The 17634-nt window shown below is 50.7% G+C and overlaps 1 protein-coding gene across 6 annotated transcripts in view; it reads left to right on the top strand.

Moving 5' to 3' along the window:
* The window catches only part of ADA (adenosine deaminase), an 81822-nt gene that overhangs the window by 8931 nt on the left and 55257 nt on the right, over positions 1-17634 (top strand). For 2 of the 6 annotated variants that reach the window (XM_065922050.1, XM_065922054.1), the window contains one exon: positions 65-187. The exons of 2 other annotated variants lie outside the window; for them this stretch is intronic. In XM_065922050.1, coding sequence (XP_065778122.1) covers positions 131-187 — 57 coding nt within the window. In that variant the 5' untranslated portion in view covers positions 65-130. Of the gene's footprint in view, positions 1-64; positions 188-6128; positions 6222-17634 lie in introns of those variants that run through there. 2 more of the 6 variants (XM_065922049.1, XM_065922053.1) reach the window with 2 other exon arrangements.

Below are 17634 nucleotides of genomic sequence, written 5' to 3'. Positions count from 1 at the left end.
TTTGTCCGTCCATCCATTCACCCATTCATCTGTATATTCATATATCCATTCATTCATTTAACAGACGCTGAATGCAGGGGCCATGCCCTCATATTAGATACACAATAAAAAAGCAAGGTGTCTGTCCACAATGGATTCACAGACTAGAGGAGAAGATGGAGACAAGCAAAGAAATGATGGCAGAACAGTGAGTGGGGAGTACTAGGCACTGAGGGAAATGAGAAGAGGACCCAACCTGGGAGGAGGGAGAGGAGGCTTTGGAAATCTTATTAGAGGAGGTGACATCCAAGCTGAATTTTGAAGCAAGAGTAGGAGTCCAAGCAAAATGTCAACACAGGGGGACTGAGAGAATAGAGGCCGGAAGTCATCACAAGACCCGGGGTGTCTGGGGCGCTGTGCATGGCTGAGTCTGGATGAAGCCTGGCGGGAGGTGGGGGGGCAGGTGAGTCTGGAGGAGCCTGGCCTGGGTTGGTCTGGGAGGACACTTGTGACCCGGGCTGGGAACAGGGACCGAGACCCTGGGGTCTCCAGGGACCATCTGGAGCTGTAGAAAAGCTCTGGGTCAGGCATTGAAGGCTGGGTTCCTTCCTCCTTCTCCTGAGGGACCTTAGGCAAGTCCCCTCACCTCTCTGGGCCTCAGTCCCCTTGCTGTGACGTGACAGGGTTGCCCTTTGTGGCCTCTTGGGACCCTTCCAGCTCTGAGGATGTCCTTGAGCCACATGTGGTCAGCAAAACCAACAGCCATGTGAACATTTGGCCTGGCCTGGGGAGCAAGTTAATTGTTCCCAGTCCCTGTGCGTGTCGAGGGGGGAGCCTTGGTTAGGGGCCCTGGTCAGGGGCCGCCCCCGTGGGGCTCCCAGTCATGGGGTTGCAGGATGTGCCGAGTGCGGAGTGAGTCATCAGCCAGTCATCCGCTCGGGCCCCAGGGTCCCCAGGTGTGGGAAGGGGGGCCCATCCCCTGCTTCTCCCTGCCCAGAGCCCCCTTCTCGAGCCAGCAGTCCCTTGCTCAGCAAAAAGCAAGTCCACGGAAAATTGTTTCTTTTTTAAGTTTTTAAATTGGAGTATAATTGCTTTCCAATGTTGTGTTGGCTTCTGCTGTACAACATGAATGGGCCATATATATATAAATATTCCCTCCCTCTTGAAGCTCCCTCCTACCACCACCGCCTTCCCACCCCCAGGTCATCACAGAGCGCCGAGCTAAACTCCCTGTGTTACATAGCAGCTTCCCACTAAGGAAAATTATTTGAGATAAATCAAAGGGTGGGAGTCCTAGGCAGGGGCTCCGGACCTTCTCCCACCTCTCAGCAGCTCCTGAGGCCCTACCAAGGAGCCCCCTTGGGTTCAAGGGTTCGATCATCCCCAGGAGGGGAGATTGGGACCCAGAGGGGGAAGGGACTGCCCCTTGGGTCACCCATCACGTGGCCTTGCCCCTCTCCCCCCGGGCTCTGACCCTGCCCTTCCCTAGCCCTGGTGGATGGGGATCAAAGCATGCACCTCTTCCATCTTCCCCTCCTCTCTTGGGGTCTCCCTCAGCCCCAACATCATAGCTTCTCAGCGACACCACAGGGAATGGGGGTTAAAGCCGAGCTCTGCCCCAGATAAGACCCCGGCAGTTCCTGCCTTCATCTCTGGGCTGTGTCTCCCCAGCTCTGCAGTGGGAAGACTGGGGAAAGACTGGAAATCACTTGCATCCATGGAAGGCTTCTGGGTATCAGGCATACACTTAATCCTCACAGCAACCCTCTAAGATAGAGGTCCCCAATCTTTCTGGCACCAGGGAGCAGTTTTGTGGAAGACCATTTTTCCATGGACCTGGGCGGGGGTGGTTTCGGTTGATTCAAGGCCTGACATTTACCGTGCACTTATTTCTATCATTACGACATGAGCTCCACCCTCAGATCATCAGGCATTAGATCCCGGAGGTTGGGGACCCCTGCTGTAACTGATGCATCATTACTATCTTTGTCTCACAGATGAGAGGCACCAAGAAGTTAAGTGATTTGCCTACATTCACATAGCAGGAAGGAGGCAGAGCTGGGATTTGAACCCAGGCAGCTGGCCCCTGAGCCCTGTTGTTACCCACTGTGCTATCCTGCCTCTCAAAATATGGCTTGGACTCACCTTCCAGTTCCTCCTGTCTGGGATTCAGACAGTGAGCCAGAAGCGGTTCAGTGGGAAGGGAGAGAATCAGTCACACTCTCATTCTGTCGATTGCTGTGTGACCTTGGGCAAGTCACCTCACCTCTCTGGGCCTCCGTTTCCCAGCAGAGTTGCTGTGAGAATTAAAGGGCTAGGGTAGAGTTTCTTCCTTCAGGGATGGCACACTCATGGTGATTGACAGTTCTTCAGTCTCCACCCACTGCCCCTCCCTGCAGCCACTGTCTTGCTGGGTAGAGGCGGTGGCTATGGTTAAGACACCTTCCCTTCTGTCGCCAAGCTGCCTGGCTCTGTCTTCAGGAGCTGTTTCCCCAACCTCCCAACCCCTCAGAAAGGACCCACAGAGTCGGTTCCAGCCACACCCTCTCTCTTGACTCAGAGCCCAAGACCTGTCCCCTTAGAGACCAATTCTTCCTCCGACCCCCAGGGTGGCCAATAAGTCGCCCAGGCTGTGGTGAGGGGCATCTAACCAGCTTCCAGGAGCCCAAGTAGGGACAAGTGAGACAGAGAGGCCCTGATGGCCCATTTGATCGACCCCACTGGCCCCAGAGCAAAACACTTCATTACTGGAAGCTCAGCCAGGCAAAGGGGGTGGAAGTGGCTGTGTTGGAGGAAGCCGAGGAGGGCCCGCCAAACCTCAGCCCCTGAAGCCAGCGGCCCACAGTCTGACCACGCGGGGCTGGCTCGCGGGGATGTTTACGGAAACGCTGGCCCCGAGGCTGGCCCAGCTGCTGGCCTGGGATCCCCTGAGGCAGCCCGAGGCCTCAGAGTGCCAGCTTGGCAGGGCACATCAAAGGCTGCAGCGGGGACCCTGTTTTCCTCCAGAGCCCACCTGGGGAATGGAAAGCTGAGGAGGCCAAGGTTTAGCTAGTGGCAGAGACAGGCAAGTTTTCTACCTGGCCCTTTCTGGACCTATCAGGCCCTTTCTGGACCCTGCCGGGAAGTGGCATCAACTCTGGAGAGGCATGGAGCGAGTGGCCCCTGGAGCCAGATGGCCTGAGTTCAAATCCTGGTTGTGCCCTTCTCTGGCTGTGTAACTTAAGGTAATTTGCTTAACTTTTCTGAACCTCAGTTTGCCTATCTGTAAAATGGGGGTGGTGATAATAGTACTTCCTTGCCAGGCATAGTGACATGATTTCATATTTGTAAAGTGCTCAGAACCGTGGCTTGCACACACTCAATGCTGTGTTTGTTACAGAAATCTTTTCAGTTTAAATACTTATTGAGGCTCCAGGCCTCGGTTGAGGAGCTAAGGTTATGGAGATACATCCGATTTAGATCCTGCCCAGGGTGCTTCAAGGCCAAGGTGACGGATGGAGGTCGGAGGGTTAAGAGATTGGGAAGGGGGTGATTTCCCCAATCATAGTCACAGTGGCAACAAACTCAGTCTCTAAGAGCTGGGGCCACATGAGTCCATTCACAGCTCCATCCCAGCACCCAGTCAAACACTGGCACCAAGTGGGTGCCTAAACCTGGTGTGGAATGAGTGGGTGACTACCTGGTGCTTTTTGAATCCTGACCTTGGTACCTGGCCCTGACTCCAGAGCATCACGTGCATGGCCCGCTTCCTGCCCCTCAGTGCCCCAGTGGAGAAAGTTAGATCATCCTTCCTGTGTTCAGAGAGGCGAACTGAGGCCCGGCTGGTAAGTGGAGGGATTGTGACTGAACTCATGTCTAAGTTCAAAACCTGCCTTTTAAAACGCTAAGCTCCTCTGTCTTCCCCAGAGGCCAGCGTGGCATCAAACTGCACAGCCCTTGGATCCCCCTCGTGGCTCAGCGGTTAAGAATCCACCTACCAGTGCAGGGCCGTGGGTTCGATCCTGGATCAGGAAGATTCCACATGCCCTGGGACATCTAAGCCTGTGCGCCCCAACTACGGGCACTAAGTATGCTCTAGGGCCTGCGTTCCACAAGAGAAGACCCAGTGCCGCCATAAATAACTGCATAAATTGATTAATTACTTAAAAATTTGCACAGCCCCCCTCAGGTCTGAGAGTTCACAGCTGCGCCATTTTACATTCCAAAGTCCTGCCAGAGAAGGAGATCCAGGAGGATCTTGCTGGAAGGAGGACCCTCGAGGCAGAGGGACCAGCCTGTGGAAAGGCTAAGAGGCAGGATCAGCCCTCTACTCCAGTCTCCGCAGATAGCCTTGAAAGCCAGGAGCATATTTAGAGGCTCCTGTGACCAGGGAGTTCTGGAAAGTCCTAAGCGAAGCTTGCACATGGCTAGGATGGAAGATGAATTCCCAAAAAAGGAGGTCGAAGGCAGGGAGGAAATGAACGTGTACAAATAAAGCTCAGTGTCATCCTTGAGCCGTCTCCCCCAGACCGAAACTTACCTGCCCCCGTGTTCCACCTCCTCCAGAGCCACGTGTGCCTGCCTCGGGGACCCAGGACCTGGGCATAGAGCACACAGGTTTCAGATCCTTGGAGCCCAGAAACGCGCCTTCCTCCCCACCCACCCCAGCCTGGCCCCTGCAATGGCTTTGCAGGTTAACCTTTGGGGTTAATTCCAATTTGGCCACAGTGGCTGCCAGCAGAGGGAGAAGGCAGAGAAGATAAAGGTGACGGGGGTCAAGGGCCCACAAGGCCCTCAGCAGCAAACCTCAGGCCCCAGCCTACCTGCAATTCAGACAAATAAGAGTCTGGATCTTGGACCTACCATATACTTAGGCTGTGACCCTGGCCTGGCGCCTTGAGGTCTTCCTCATTTATAGCGCGTGTGTGTGTGTGCGCGCTCAGTCGTGCCTGACTCTTTGTGACCCCATGGACTATAGCCCTCTAGGCTCCCCTCTCCATCACTTTTCCCAAGCAAGAATACTGGAGTGGGTAGCCATTTCCTACCCTGGGGAATCTTCCCAACCCAGGGATTGAACCCACATCTTTTTCCTCTCATGCATGGCAGACAGATTCTTTACCCCTGTGCCACCTGGGAAGCCCCATTCACAGCATAGAGACAATAATACATGAGAAAGCTGTACTGAGGATTGACCAAGATCTCAGTGTGGTCCAGAGTGACAGCTCAATAAATATGAGATCAATGTCATTATTATCACAACCTGGAGACAGAGGCTGCTCTCTGACCTGGGAAGAACTCAGAAATGCCTATTGTGGCTTGATAATGCCCAGAAGGCTTCTGGGCCATCCCCCTGTCCCAGCCACCAGGGACCTGACTTAGTTCAGGGGTCCATCTCTCCCAAAGGGCTTTGGGGTCCCTTCCTGGAGCCATCTGTGGGTTGTGGGATTAGACCATCTTGGTGCATATTTAAGAAGGTGTTCATCCTCAGGCTCCCGCAAGTGCAGGGTCTGAACCTGAGAGCCAGTGCCTCCTTAAAGGCTGTGCCCTGGGCACCTGGCTTGCTTCACCCTAGTCCTGGATCTGTTTAAGCTTGGGATAGTAATTATCCCCATTTGATAGATGTGAAAACTGCGCCTTCCCCAGATTGAGCACCTGTCCAATGTCACCCGACCAGGAAGGAAGAGACAGATGCCATGTTCTTTGATTTTGAAGCCTGGAGCTCTGTTTACGCTGAGGAGCTGCCTCCCAGCCTAGCATGGAAGGTCTCAGTTCATCTCCCCAGAAGGCCCAGCAACCTGGAGAGCAGCCTAGCGTGGCCTCCTCTGGCTGGCCTGGGTTGTTGGGAACGCTGGCTGCAGGGCGGAAGCCTGGCGATTCCTCTCCACATTCCTGGGGGTTAAGTCTGAGGACCCAGGCTCCCGGCATCAGCCATCACGTTCCCCAGAAGGAATCTCTACTCATAACAAACCCCAAAGGTCACTTGTCTGGGAAGGAGCCTTCTGTCTCCTCCCCAGGGAGGAGGGAAAGAGGGCCCTGCCCTTTCTGGAGACCACCTGGGTTCCCAGATGGGGATGTCCTGTTTCTGGCCTGTGAACCCCTCTGGGTCTCCTCTGTGGGTGGTGTCTGGATGGGACAGGTGGACAGAGGATGAATGAACATCTCAATTGCAGGAGTCCCCAGAGAGATATGAATGTGTGGACTCTGGATTCAGGCTGCCTGGGCCCCCGATTTCCTTTCACTACTTCCTAGCAGTGTGCCCTTGGGTAAGTTACTTTAACCTCTCTGTGCCTCAGTTTCCTCTTCTGTAAAATGGGGATAATAACAACACCTACTGCATACGGTTGCCGTGAGGATTAAGTGAGACTCATTCGACAACTGTTTGTTGGAGCTCTACCAGCTTCCAGGCAGTGAGTAACATGGCAACAAGTAAGAGACAAAGTTCTCTTCCTTCAGGTTTTTAAAGAGGAAATAGCATGACGAGTATTATTTTCTTTAGAAAACGCTGGCACCCAAAAAAATTAAAAAAAATGAAGCGAGGATGATTAAATGTTAACAGTTGTTAAATTTAGGTGATGGACAAATGGCAAAGGGGTGTTCATCATCTGTTTTCCATGATTTTTTGAATGCTTGAAATTTTTCTATAACTAGGAAAGAAAGGGGGTGGGGGGAGAAAAAGCAGTGAGATAGAAAGGTAGAAAGAAAGAAGGAAGAGAGAGAATTCCTGCCCTTTTGAAACTTAAAATCAAGTGGGAGAAATAGACAATAAATAGATAAGTAAAGAATGCTGCATCCACTAGTACTTTGGAGAAAAAGAAAGAAGAGGGATCAGGCATCATGGGGTCGGGGTGGGGGGAGTTCTGTTTTAAACCACGTGGTCAGGGAAGGTCTCCCTGGGAAGGTGAAATCTAAGAGTAGAGCTCAGTTCTCCTGGTTTCCAGGCTGGGGTGCTTCCAGTGTCCACATCCACCTTCTACCCACTCAGTGAAAGAGTGATGTTGAAAGCCCCGAATTCAAGACCCTTGGGATGGTGAACTTTCCGAATTATGTATCTCAATTCAAAATTTTGATAAACAGAATTTTGAGTTAATTTTTATGACCATACCCTACTTCCTGAACTTCCCAGGTGGTGCTAGTGGTCAAGAACCCAGCTGGCTGCCAATGCAGGAGACGTGGGTTCAATCCCTCGGTCGGGAAGATACCCTGCAGGAGGGCATGGGAACCCACTCCAGTATTCTTGCCTGGAGAATCCCATGAACAGAGGATCCTGGTGGGCTATAGTCCATTGGGTCAAAAAGAGTCAGACACAACTGAAGCAACTTAGCACACACATACCCTACTTCCTATACAGGCAGAAAATTAATCCTGATCACTTTGATTTATTTCCCCCCAGCCCATCATTCACACGTGCATCTCTGTGATTACAGCTCATTGTGAGGTTGTTTCAGGCTCTTTTGGCTTCAACACACCACATGACCAGTTCATCACTCCAGCCCTTCCCCACTGTCTACTTTTGGACTCTTCAAAGCTCTCTGGGGTCACGCTGACCCACAAAATTCAAAACATGTTCACTCATGACTTTTTTCCCTGGCTCTCTCCCTGATTTTTTATTTGGAAAAAAGGCAAGAGGGGAGAGCAGGGCTGTGTATCAGTCAGGGTCAGCCAGGTTAGGGTGCAGTAACAACTACCACCAGTCTTGTTCCTCAGCCACTCATGCTGTGTGTCCTGTATAGTTCCGATCAGTGCCTCCTTGCTCCCGGATCCAGGTTGATGGAACAGCCACCACCCCAAATATTGTATAGCAGAGGGACAGAAAGGTATCAAATCCCATCTTTCTCTGATTCATGAGGTTTCACTGTGTCCCAGGTCCCTTCAGGAATGGTGTTTTGGGGGAGGAAGGGGTGCTCTTAAAATCTAAAGACTTGTCCTCTGATTTAACTAAAAGAAATCAGTCCTGAATATTCATTGGAAGGACTGATGCTGAAGCTGAAACTCCAATACTGTGGCCACCTGATGCGAAGAACTGACTCATTGGGAAAGATCCTGATGCTGGGAAAGACTGAAGTCGGGAGGAGAAGGGGATGACAGAGGATGAGATGGTTGGATGGCATCACCGACTCAATGGACCTGAGTTTGAGTAAACTCCGGGAGTTGGTGATGGACAGGGAGGCCTGGTGTGCTGCAGTCCATGGGGTCACAAAGACTTGGACATAACTGAGCGGCTGAACTGAACCAAACTGATTTAACTGACTTTTCTCTTGCCCGAGTAAGTAGATGTTCCACAGTCTGCCTGCCCACACAGGGACTAGAAAACACAAAAAGGATAAATGCATGCAGTCTGTGATTCCTAGCTTTTGAGTATTGTGCAATTTTAGGCTCGGTCTGAGCAAATGGGATCTGAGAATCTTACAATCACAGACTTTCAAAATGGAAAGGTCTTTGAATCCAGTATCAGTCTTTCTTTTTTTTTTTTTTGCCATACTATGTGGCAGGCATGTGGGATCTCAGGTCCCCAACCAGGGGTCGAACACATGCCCCTGCATTAGAAGATTGAAGTCTTAACCACTGGACTGCCAGGAAGTCCCGCAGTATCACTTTTAATGCCGGAGGTGCTCTATCACCTTCTTCACAGGCAGCTGCCAGCATTTGCTTGTACCCTCCCAGGGCTAGGAAACTCACCATATCCCAAGGCAACCTCCTCCATTATGGATTGGCTCAAAGAAGCAACTGTCCTTCAATACAAAATTAAATTAATTAAAAAAAAAACAACAACATTCAAACGTTCTGCCTTCTAGAGCAAGCCAGACTTTCTCTTGAGAACTTCCAGCCCAAGTTCCTGTTATTTTCCTGGGAAAGTAAGAGTGCAGCTGTCACCAGCACAGCCTTGCAGAAAGGCTGAGCAGGCAGCCAGCTAGAAGTCATGAATGATTTCATGAAACCCTGAACAGCCCTAAGAGCCAAATCTATTATCCCTTTGATGCCTGAAACACCATCATAATAGCCTGTGGGTCTCTATTCAGTTCAGTTCAGTCGTGTCCGACTCATTGAGACCCCATGGACTGCAGCACGCCAGGCCTCCCTGTCCATCACCAGCTCTCAGAGCTTGGTCAAACTCAAGTCCATCGAGTTGGTGATGCCATCCAACCATCACATCCTCTGTCATCCCCTTCTCTGGAGAAGGGAATGGCAAACCACTTCAGTATTCTTGCCTTGAGAACCCCATGAACAATATGAAAAGGCAAAAAGATAGGGTCTCTATTAGGGAAACTTATACATAGTAGAAAGAATAAAGGCTGGAGTCAGACCTAGGCTCACATGTGGACATTTTGACACTACCTGTAAGCAAGTCTTGTCACCTCTCTGAGCCATGGTTTGCCATCTGTCCCGCAAGGGTAATATCAATAATGTTACTTCCTATGCAGGACTGCTTTGTGAATCTAATGGGAGAATATATCTAAACACCTGACACAATGTCTGGTACATAGGAGATACTCAACTAGAGCTGGTTCAAAGTGCATCCTGGGTCTTCACTTCCTTGAGCCTCAGATTTCCCACCTGTCAGGTGGGGTTAATATCATTAAATTGGGTTCCTTAGGATCCTGTGCTCAGGGATTGTTAGCACACGGAATCTCAGGTGCGAAGGCCCTTGGGGCCTGGTGGGCTGGGGCAGGGTTGTTCAGGCTGCTTCCCCCTCCTCTCCATGCAGAGGGGAAAATATTGGTCATAAGAAGCCAAACTTTAGCATCTCAATTCCACAGCTACCTAGGCTGGTCCCCTGGACAGGTGAGTCCACCTCTCTATACAGAAGGGTTTGCATCTACAAAGAGGGAGAATAAAATGAACTCCATCCACATGGGTGAAGAGGAAAGGAAATCTTCAAGATAGTGTTAAGGCTTCCCTGGTGGCTCGGTGGTGAAGAGTCTGCCCGCTAATGCAGGAAACACAGGTTCGATCCCTGATCCCGGTAGATCCCATATGCCTCGGGGCAGTTAAGCCTGTGGGCCACAGCGGCCTGGGAGCAGCAACTACACAAGCTCCCGGTGCCCTAGATCTGGTGCTCTGCAACAAAAGATGCCACCTCAGTGAGACGCCTGCACACAGCAATGAGAGTACCCCCACTCTCTGAAACTAGAGAACAGCCCGTGCAGCAGTGAAGACCCAGCACAGCACAAAAATATTTTACAGCACAAAAATAAGTAATATAAAAGATAAAGCATTAAGCCAAAGACCTTGAACTCAGTCACAGCTCCTTAAGTGCTGGCTGCCCTCATCATCGCTGGGGGGAGGGGTCCACCTCCGGATTCCATCAGCACCCTCTCCCCATCCTGCGTCCCCAGGGGCCACAGCACCCCCAGAAGAGCTTCTCTTCGCTGCAGCATGGAAGCCGGCCCTGGCAGATGGGTCCCAGCCCCGACTCCTCCTCTTACCAGGATGTCACCGATCTCAGTTTTTGCCAGGCTTCAGTTTCTCCACCTGGACCACGAGCACATTCCACTTTCCGCCTCCATCACACAGAACTCAACGGAGGAAGTGAATCGTTGTGCTCCAATAGACAGACTCCACAGGCGCCCAACCCTGGGTTGGAATCCCAGCTCTGACCACCTCTCATTTTGTGACCTTGAAAACGGCGCCAGTCTAAGGTTTGAGAGGCATTTTTTAAAAATGTGTTTATTGATTTGGCTGTGTTGGGTCTTAGTGGCAGCACGTGGGATATTTGTTGGGTTATGTGGCGTCTTTCATTGAGCGCACAGTTGCAGCGCGCAGGCTTAATTACTCCGCAGCTTGTGGGATCCCAGCTTCCAGACCAGGGAGTCAACCCAGGTGCCTGCATCGCAAGGCAGATTCTTAACCACTGGGCCACCAGGGAAGCCCCTTCGGAGGCATCTGAATGGAATAACACTGGCTCCTACCTCCGAGGAGAGATAAAAGGGACCAGGGATATACAGTGTTCATAGAGCTGAACTTGGAAGGGCTCATTTAAAAGTACCCGTTATTGCTGTTACCACTAGTCTCAAGATTTGGGCCAATACAGAGAGGGCTCTGAATTGAAAAGTTCTCAGGTCAGTCTCCATGAGATACAAAAGAGGAAAGCTCCACCCTCCCCTAGAGGCCCTCTGAGCCGCCCACTACCCCTGCCTCAAATGGCTCTTCTAGCGCTCACATCTCTCCCTAGAATTGGAGCCACGTGGGAGGCTGCCTGGTGCGGGGTTAGGAGTCTAGTCCAGCTTCCACTGCCCTCTGGCTGTGTGACCCCAGGCAAATGCATCACCCTCTCTGGGCCTCCTTAACAGTCGTGTGAGGCAATGGGACTGTGGGCTCTACCCTAAGGACACATCTGCTTCTGACATTTACTGATTCCTTCCTCACACTGGCCAGGGGCCAAGGAGGGAGGGTGTGGCTCCCTTGCGGGTCCAGGTCAGGGTCATGGCTCTGTGTGGAATCTGGGCTCTGCTGCCCAGAACTGCCTCTCCTGATGCCTGGAATTCCACCGTTCGTGACTCATGCCTTTGGGAAATCATTGCCCTCACCCCACTGAGTAATAACAATAACAGCCCCTCGTGGCTTTCCTTTGCTGATAGCCCTGGGTCTCACTTGGTCTCAGGGTGCTGCTCTGAAGTAGGCAGTGAAAGCGAGGATCAGATGTGGAAAGCGAGGTACCTGATGCTACACAGCGAAGTCTAGCCTCCTGTCTCCTGGCTTCTTCATCAGTGCTGTTTCCCTCTCAACTTTCTTTTTAAAAAAACTTTGTTTTTAATTGGAGGATAATTGCTTTACAATATTGCATTGGTTTCTGCCGTACATCACCATGAACCAGCCATCGGTATACATATGTCCCCTCCTTCTTGAACCTCCCTCCCACATCCCACCCCATCCCACCCCTCTGGGTTATCACAGAGCACCGGATTTGAGCTCCCTGTGTCATACGGCTTAAACTCCCGTTAGCTTTCTATTTTATATTTGGTGATGTGTGTGTTTCAATGCTACTCTCTCCATGCATCCCACCCTTTCTTTCTCCCACAGTGTCCACAAGTGTGTTCTCTATGTCTGCGTCTCCATTGCTGCCCTGCAAATAGATTCATCAGTACCAGATTTCATATCTAGGCATTAATATATGATAGAATTCTGCCCCCTCCCAGGACCTCCCTGGGGTCCAGTGGTTAAAACCCTGTGCTTCCAATGCAGGGGGAGTAGGTTCGATCCCTGGTTGGGAACCCAAGATCCCAGATGCCATGTGGCATGGCCAAAATAAATAAATAACAATAACTTTAAAAAAGAGAGAAATGCTGCCCGATCTTTGTGCACCCATGTTCACGCAGTGCCATCCATGGCAGCCAAAATGTGTGAGCAAACCCAAGTGTCCATGGACGGATAAATGGATCTGCAAAATGAGGTCTCTATGTGCAACAGAATATTATTCAGCCTTTAAAAAGAATGTCATTCTGAATGGCATCAAAAAACCTACAAACAATAAATGCTGGAGAAGGTGTGGAGAAAAGGGAACCCTCTTGCACCGTTGGTGGGAAGGTAAATTGATACAGCCACCATAGAAAACAGTATGGACATTCCTTAAAAACTAGGAATAAAATCAATAGAGCCACCATATGGCCCAGCAATCCCACTCCTAGGCATATACGCTGAGGAAATCAAAATTGAAAAAGACACATGGACCTCAATGTGCACTGCAGCACTATTTACAATTGCTAGAACATGGACTCAACCTACATGTCCATTGACAAATGTTTGGATAAGAAAGCTGTGGTACACATACACAATGGAATATTACTCAGCCATAAAAGGAAAGCATTTGAGTCAGTTCTAATGAGGTGGGTGAGCCTAGAGCCTGTTATACAGAGTGAGATAAGAAAGAGAAAGATCAATATTGTATACTAACACATATATATGGAAGCTAGAAAGATGGTACCGAAGAATTTATTTGCAGGGCAGCAGTGGAGAAACAGACATAGAAAACAGATTTATGGACACGAGGCGAGAGGAGGAGAGGGTGAGGTGTATGCAGAGAGTAACATGCAAACTTGCATTACCATATGTGAAATAGATAGCCAAGGGGAATTTGCTGTAGGCTCAGGGAATTCAAACAGGGGCTGTGGATCAACCTAGAGGGGTGGGATGGGGGCGGGAAACGGGAGGGAGGTTCAGGACGGAGGGGATATATGTACACCTCTGGCTGATTCATGTTGAGGTTTGACAGAAAACAACAAAATTCTGTAAAGCAATTATCCTTCAACTTAAAAAAAAAGACAGCAAGAGGACAGGAAAGAAGGTCATTCTGACACAGACTACAACATGGATAGGCTTGTAGGACATTACGCTGAGTGAAATAAGGCAGTCACAGAAGGACCAATGATGCATGATTTCACTTATATGAGGTACCTAGAGCGATCAGATTCACAGAGACAGAGGGTGGCAGGGTGGTTGTTGGGGGCTGGAGGCAAGGGGATAGGGAGTTAGTGTTGAATGGGTACAGTTTCTGTCTCAAGATGAAGTTCTAGAGCTGGATGGTGGGGATGGATTGCATAATGTGAATGTACTTAATGCCACTGAACTTGTACACTTAAAAATGGTCAAGATGGCAAATTTCCTGTTATGTGCTTTTTGCAAAATTTTTACAATTAAAAAAATTGCTGTTTCTAAGAAGAAGATGGAAAGTACCTTTTTTTTTTTTAGTACTAATATTTTGACTGGTAACTTAGTTACCAGGATGTGTATCAGTCAGACAGTCTGGGTCATGCTGCTGTAACAAACAATTCCCAAATCTGACTCCTGAGTCAAGCACGTAACCACTGCCCCATACTGCCCCTTACACCCAACCCCCCGCCCCCGGAACCTTCTTCTTTGCTGTCCTAAACCTCCCCCCCTCTGTCTGCCCCCCAACTGCAGGAAAAGCCAATAGAATCAGATTCACCCCTGACTGTATGTGTGCCTATGGACAAGCCAGCTAACTTCTCTGAGCCTCAGTTTTCTCATTTGGGAAATGGGGCAATAACAGCACGTACCTCAAGGCGAGAGTTCAAGGAGCCTGGAGACCCGTTTAGCATGGCCTCAGGCATGCTGTCAGCCTATGCAGATATTTAAGCCTCAGGCAGGGTTTGGTCCTCGGTTTGAACAATCCCAGGAGAAACACCTTCTTCCTGCCAGACTTGCGTCAGGGCCGGGGAATGAGTGGGACAGGGGCCAGAGGCTATAGAGACAGTTGTCTCGAGTCTGAAATACTTTTCTCCCCAATAATCTGTTTTCAATCTCATTCCCTTTTTTCCTCTCCTTTTTCAAACTCACTCTGTCAAGAAACAAGCATGAAAGTGTGCATCAGCTCCCAGCCCAGCCAGCATCTCACCCTTTGGGAATTTCTGCTTTAAAGGGGGGTGCAGGACCCTTCAATAAACCACATGTGTCCCAGCCTCCACACCTGTACAAGAGCTGATTCTCCCTCCTGCCATGCGGTACCCTGTGCCCTGGGTCTATTCCGAGCCTGTTCATCATCTGCTGAGGCTCAGCCACAAGCCCTCTCCTGCAGTAGCTCCTCTGCTCTCTGCCCCTGTTCACAGGACCCTTCCCCCTTACCCCAGGTCTGGACATGTCTTGAATTTTTGTCTCCTCTTCTTATTGACCATCTTTGGGGGCAAGGACAGTGTCATCCTCTTCTCTGCTGACTTGGAGGCTTTCACAAATCAGAATGCCTTCACGACCACCGTATCAATGGGAGGAGAGGATGATGAGTGTGCCCATTTTACAGATGAGAAAATGGAGGTCCCAAGAGCAGGAGCGAGTGGTCACGCTGCTGGGGAGTCAGGACCCCTCTCCCTGGGGCCCCTGATCTCACCAAGCCTCCCTGCAGGGCTAGGCACACTATAGGACCCGTCTGAACCTGCATCATCAGGGAGGGGCAAGTGTGGCAGAGGCTGGCGCAGGCTCTGCTCTGAACCCATTCTCTCCTCTTCCTGGACACAGGGCTGGTCGACATCTCCCAGCCTCCCTTGCAACGGGAGCAAGCCCTGTGTGGGTAGGGGTTTTCCATGCCTCTCTGCAATGTAACTTTGCCCTGGCTCCCCTGTTCAAGAGGCGGACTCTATTCCCCTCAAATAAGGGTTGGCCTTAGCACTCTCTAATCAATAGAATGTGAGGATGAAAGGGCATGCAGAGGGAAGCCACACTGTCTCAGCCAGCTTTTAGATGACAGACAGCCGGACTGTGGCTTTAAGTTACAAGCATGGTCTTCATTCAAATTTTAAACGTCAAGACATTCATGGAAACTGTAGCTTGATTTGGGGTTAGACCCCCTCCCCTCGCTTCCTCCCAGCAGCGGGAAAGGTGGATGAGGTGGGGTGCGGCTCCTTCTCCCTCTCCCCTCCCCTCCCCTGCAGACAGTCTGGAGATGGCAGCGCTGACCTGTGCTCCTTGGAGACGGTCATCTCTGCAGGGCAGCCCTTCTCCTCCCGAGGGGTCCTAACATCCTTGCTCAGCCCTGGGGACCCAGCATTCAATGCCAGCTTCTTGCCCCTCTGGGAGGTCCTTCAGGCCTGGACCCAAGATGATCCCCTGCCAGTTTCCCCCCCATACACCCCCCCCCCCACTCAGGCAGTGTTGATCTAGAAACTTCTCCCCCACCCCCTGAGGTCCACTCCCTGGAAATGCCCCCTCTGCTTCTCTGTCAAGTCTTCCAGGGAAGGCATTTTGTTTCAGTGGGACGCATGTGTTTCTAATTTTGGTAGCTATTCTCAGATTCCCTTCCAGAGGTGTTAAACCAGGTTTTAATCCCACCAGCAGCCTGTGAGTGTGTTTCTCCATGCCCTCAGCTGTGTAACTGCCAGTTTGATAAAGTGCCTGCTCCTTGTGGGTTTAACACACGTTTCTCTTACTAAGAGTGAAGCTAAGCATCTCGTATGTTAAAACCATTGCGTTTCCTTTTCCACGAACCACTGGCTCACCTCGTTTGAAAACTGTGTTTTCCATTTCTCTACACATTTCTCCATGCTCCCCAGACCCCGACCAGAACCTGGGACTAAGGTTTAAGGACTAACTCAATCCTCAGGGTTGAGGATTTCTGAATCATTGGGCAGCAGCAGCAGCTGTTCCCAGGTGTGAGAATTCAATTGGCCATCCTTTGGGAAGGAAGTTAGTCACTAGGTTGTGACTCTTTGCAAGTCCATGGACTGTAGCCCCCCAGGCTCCTCTGTCCATGGGATTCTCCAGGGAAGAATACTGGAGTGGGTTACCATTCCCTTCTCCAGGGAATCTTCCCTACCCAGGGATCGAACCCAGGCCTTCTGCATTACAGGCAGATTCTTTTCTGCTTGAGCAAACCAGAAGAGCAGGGTTTAATTTTTGAGGGCATACTGCCCTCTGCTGGTAAAGCTGAGTTCTCCACTTTAGCTTGGAGCAGCAGAGGAGGCTGGGCAGCTCTGTGATGGGGGCGGGGTGGTAGGGGGATCTGCGGGTGCCTCCAGACTCCCGGTTTGATTGTACTCAGCTGTTTACCCCTGTGTGGCTTTGGGTAAATAGCTTCACCTCTCTGGGCTAACTCTGTATCTGCAAAATGGGAATAATAACTTCGTCTCACTCACAGCTTTGTTGAAGGAATAATCAGGTAATGGGATGTGCAGGAGCTTAACAGAGGAGATGGCTCAAAACAAGCTAAATAAATAATAGCTGGGGGTTTTCTTGGGAGGGGGTGTTTGTTTGTTTTGCTGGTAGCTGGAATTCTTGACATTTAGAAAGACCAGGGAGGGGGAGAAAAAGGCTGGCCTGGAGCTGAGTAAAGGAGACATTAGTTGGGGCTGGATTTCCACGGGTTCACCACTACCTCGCCAGGTTCCAGACCTCAATTTCCTCTTCTGAGGAATGGCCACTGCACTTCACAGCACGGGTGGGACATGCAGCAATGCCCGGGGCCCTGGGACCCCATGCCTGACCTGGGCAGGGCCCCAGCCACCCCCTACATTGGGCCAGGCACACAGAGGGCTGAGCAAACCTAGGCTGAACACCCACCAAGACATTCAGGGGCTCCCCTAGCCTGGACTCTCCATGCCAGGGACCCACGGGGACCTCCTGGAGGCATTTTTCCCCAAGAAGCACCCCGATGAAGGGGACCCCTGTGATCACGTTACTAGCTCTTTGGTGCTGCTGGGTGAGGGATGTTTTTATAAGAGCCAATCAGACAGCCACAAGGCCCTGTCTTCATACCTGACAGTCAACTCCTACCTAACTGACGGTTACCCTCAGGTCCGTCCTCTGCTCTAAAACCTCCCGTGACTGCGCATTGCCTGATTCCTCGCCTTGACATTCAAGGTTGCCCATGGCCCAAGTTCGATCTGTCTGTGAAGGGCACCCCGAGGCTGCATGAGGGCCACTCACTAAAACCCTGTGCTTCCTTTAAGATTAAAGGGCACTTCAGTCATTTATTCCCCTATCATGCAGTTGCTCATTCAACACAATCTATTAAACACATAAATTATTTATTAATACATCTTTATCACCTACCAAACAAAGACATCGGTCTAGGGCTGGAGTAGAAAGAGACAGTGGTCTTAACCAACTGTAACTAAAATGTCCTAATTTTGCACATTTTCTCAAATATGACCCTGTAAATGCATCGCAGAACATCCTCCCCCCCCACCCTGCCCCCCAGCCTGCAAAAGTCTTGGTTGGTTAGTTGCTAAATTG

Source organism: Muntiacus reevesi, chromosome 2 (assembly GCF_963930625.1).
Source record: "Muntiacus reevesi chromosome 2, mMunRee1.1, whole genome shotgun sequence".
Taxonomy (NCBI): Eukaryota; Metazoa; Chordata; class Mammalia; order Artiodactyla; family Cervidae; genus Muntiacus; species Muntiacus reevesi.
The sequence above is the reverse complement of the archived record's forward strand: the minus strand, read 5'-3'. Positions and strand labels throughout refer to the sequence as shown.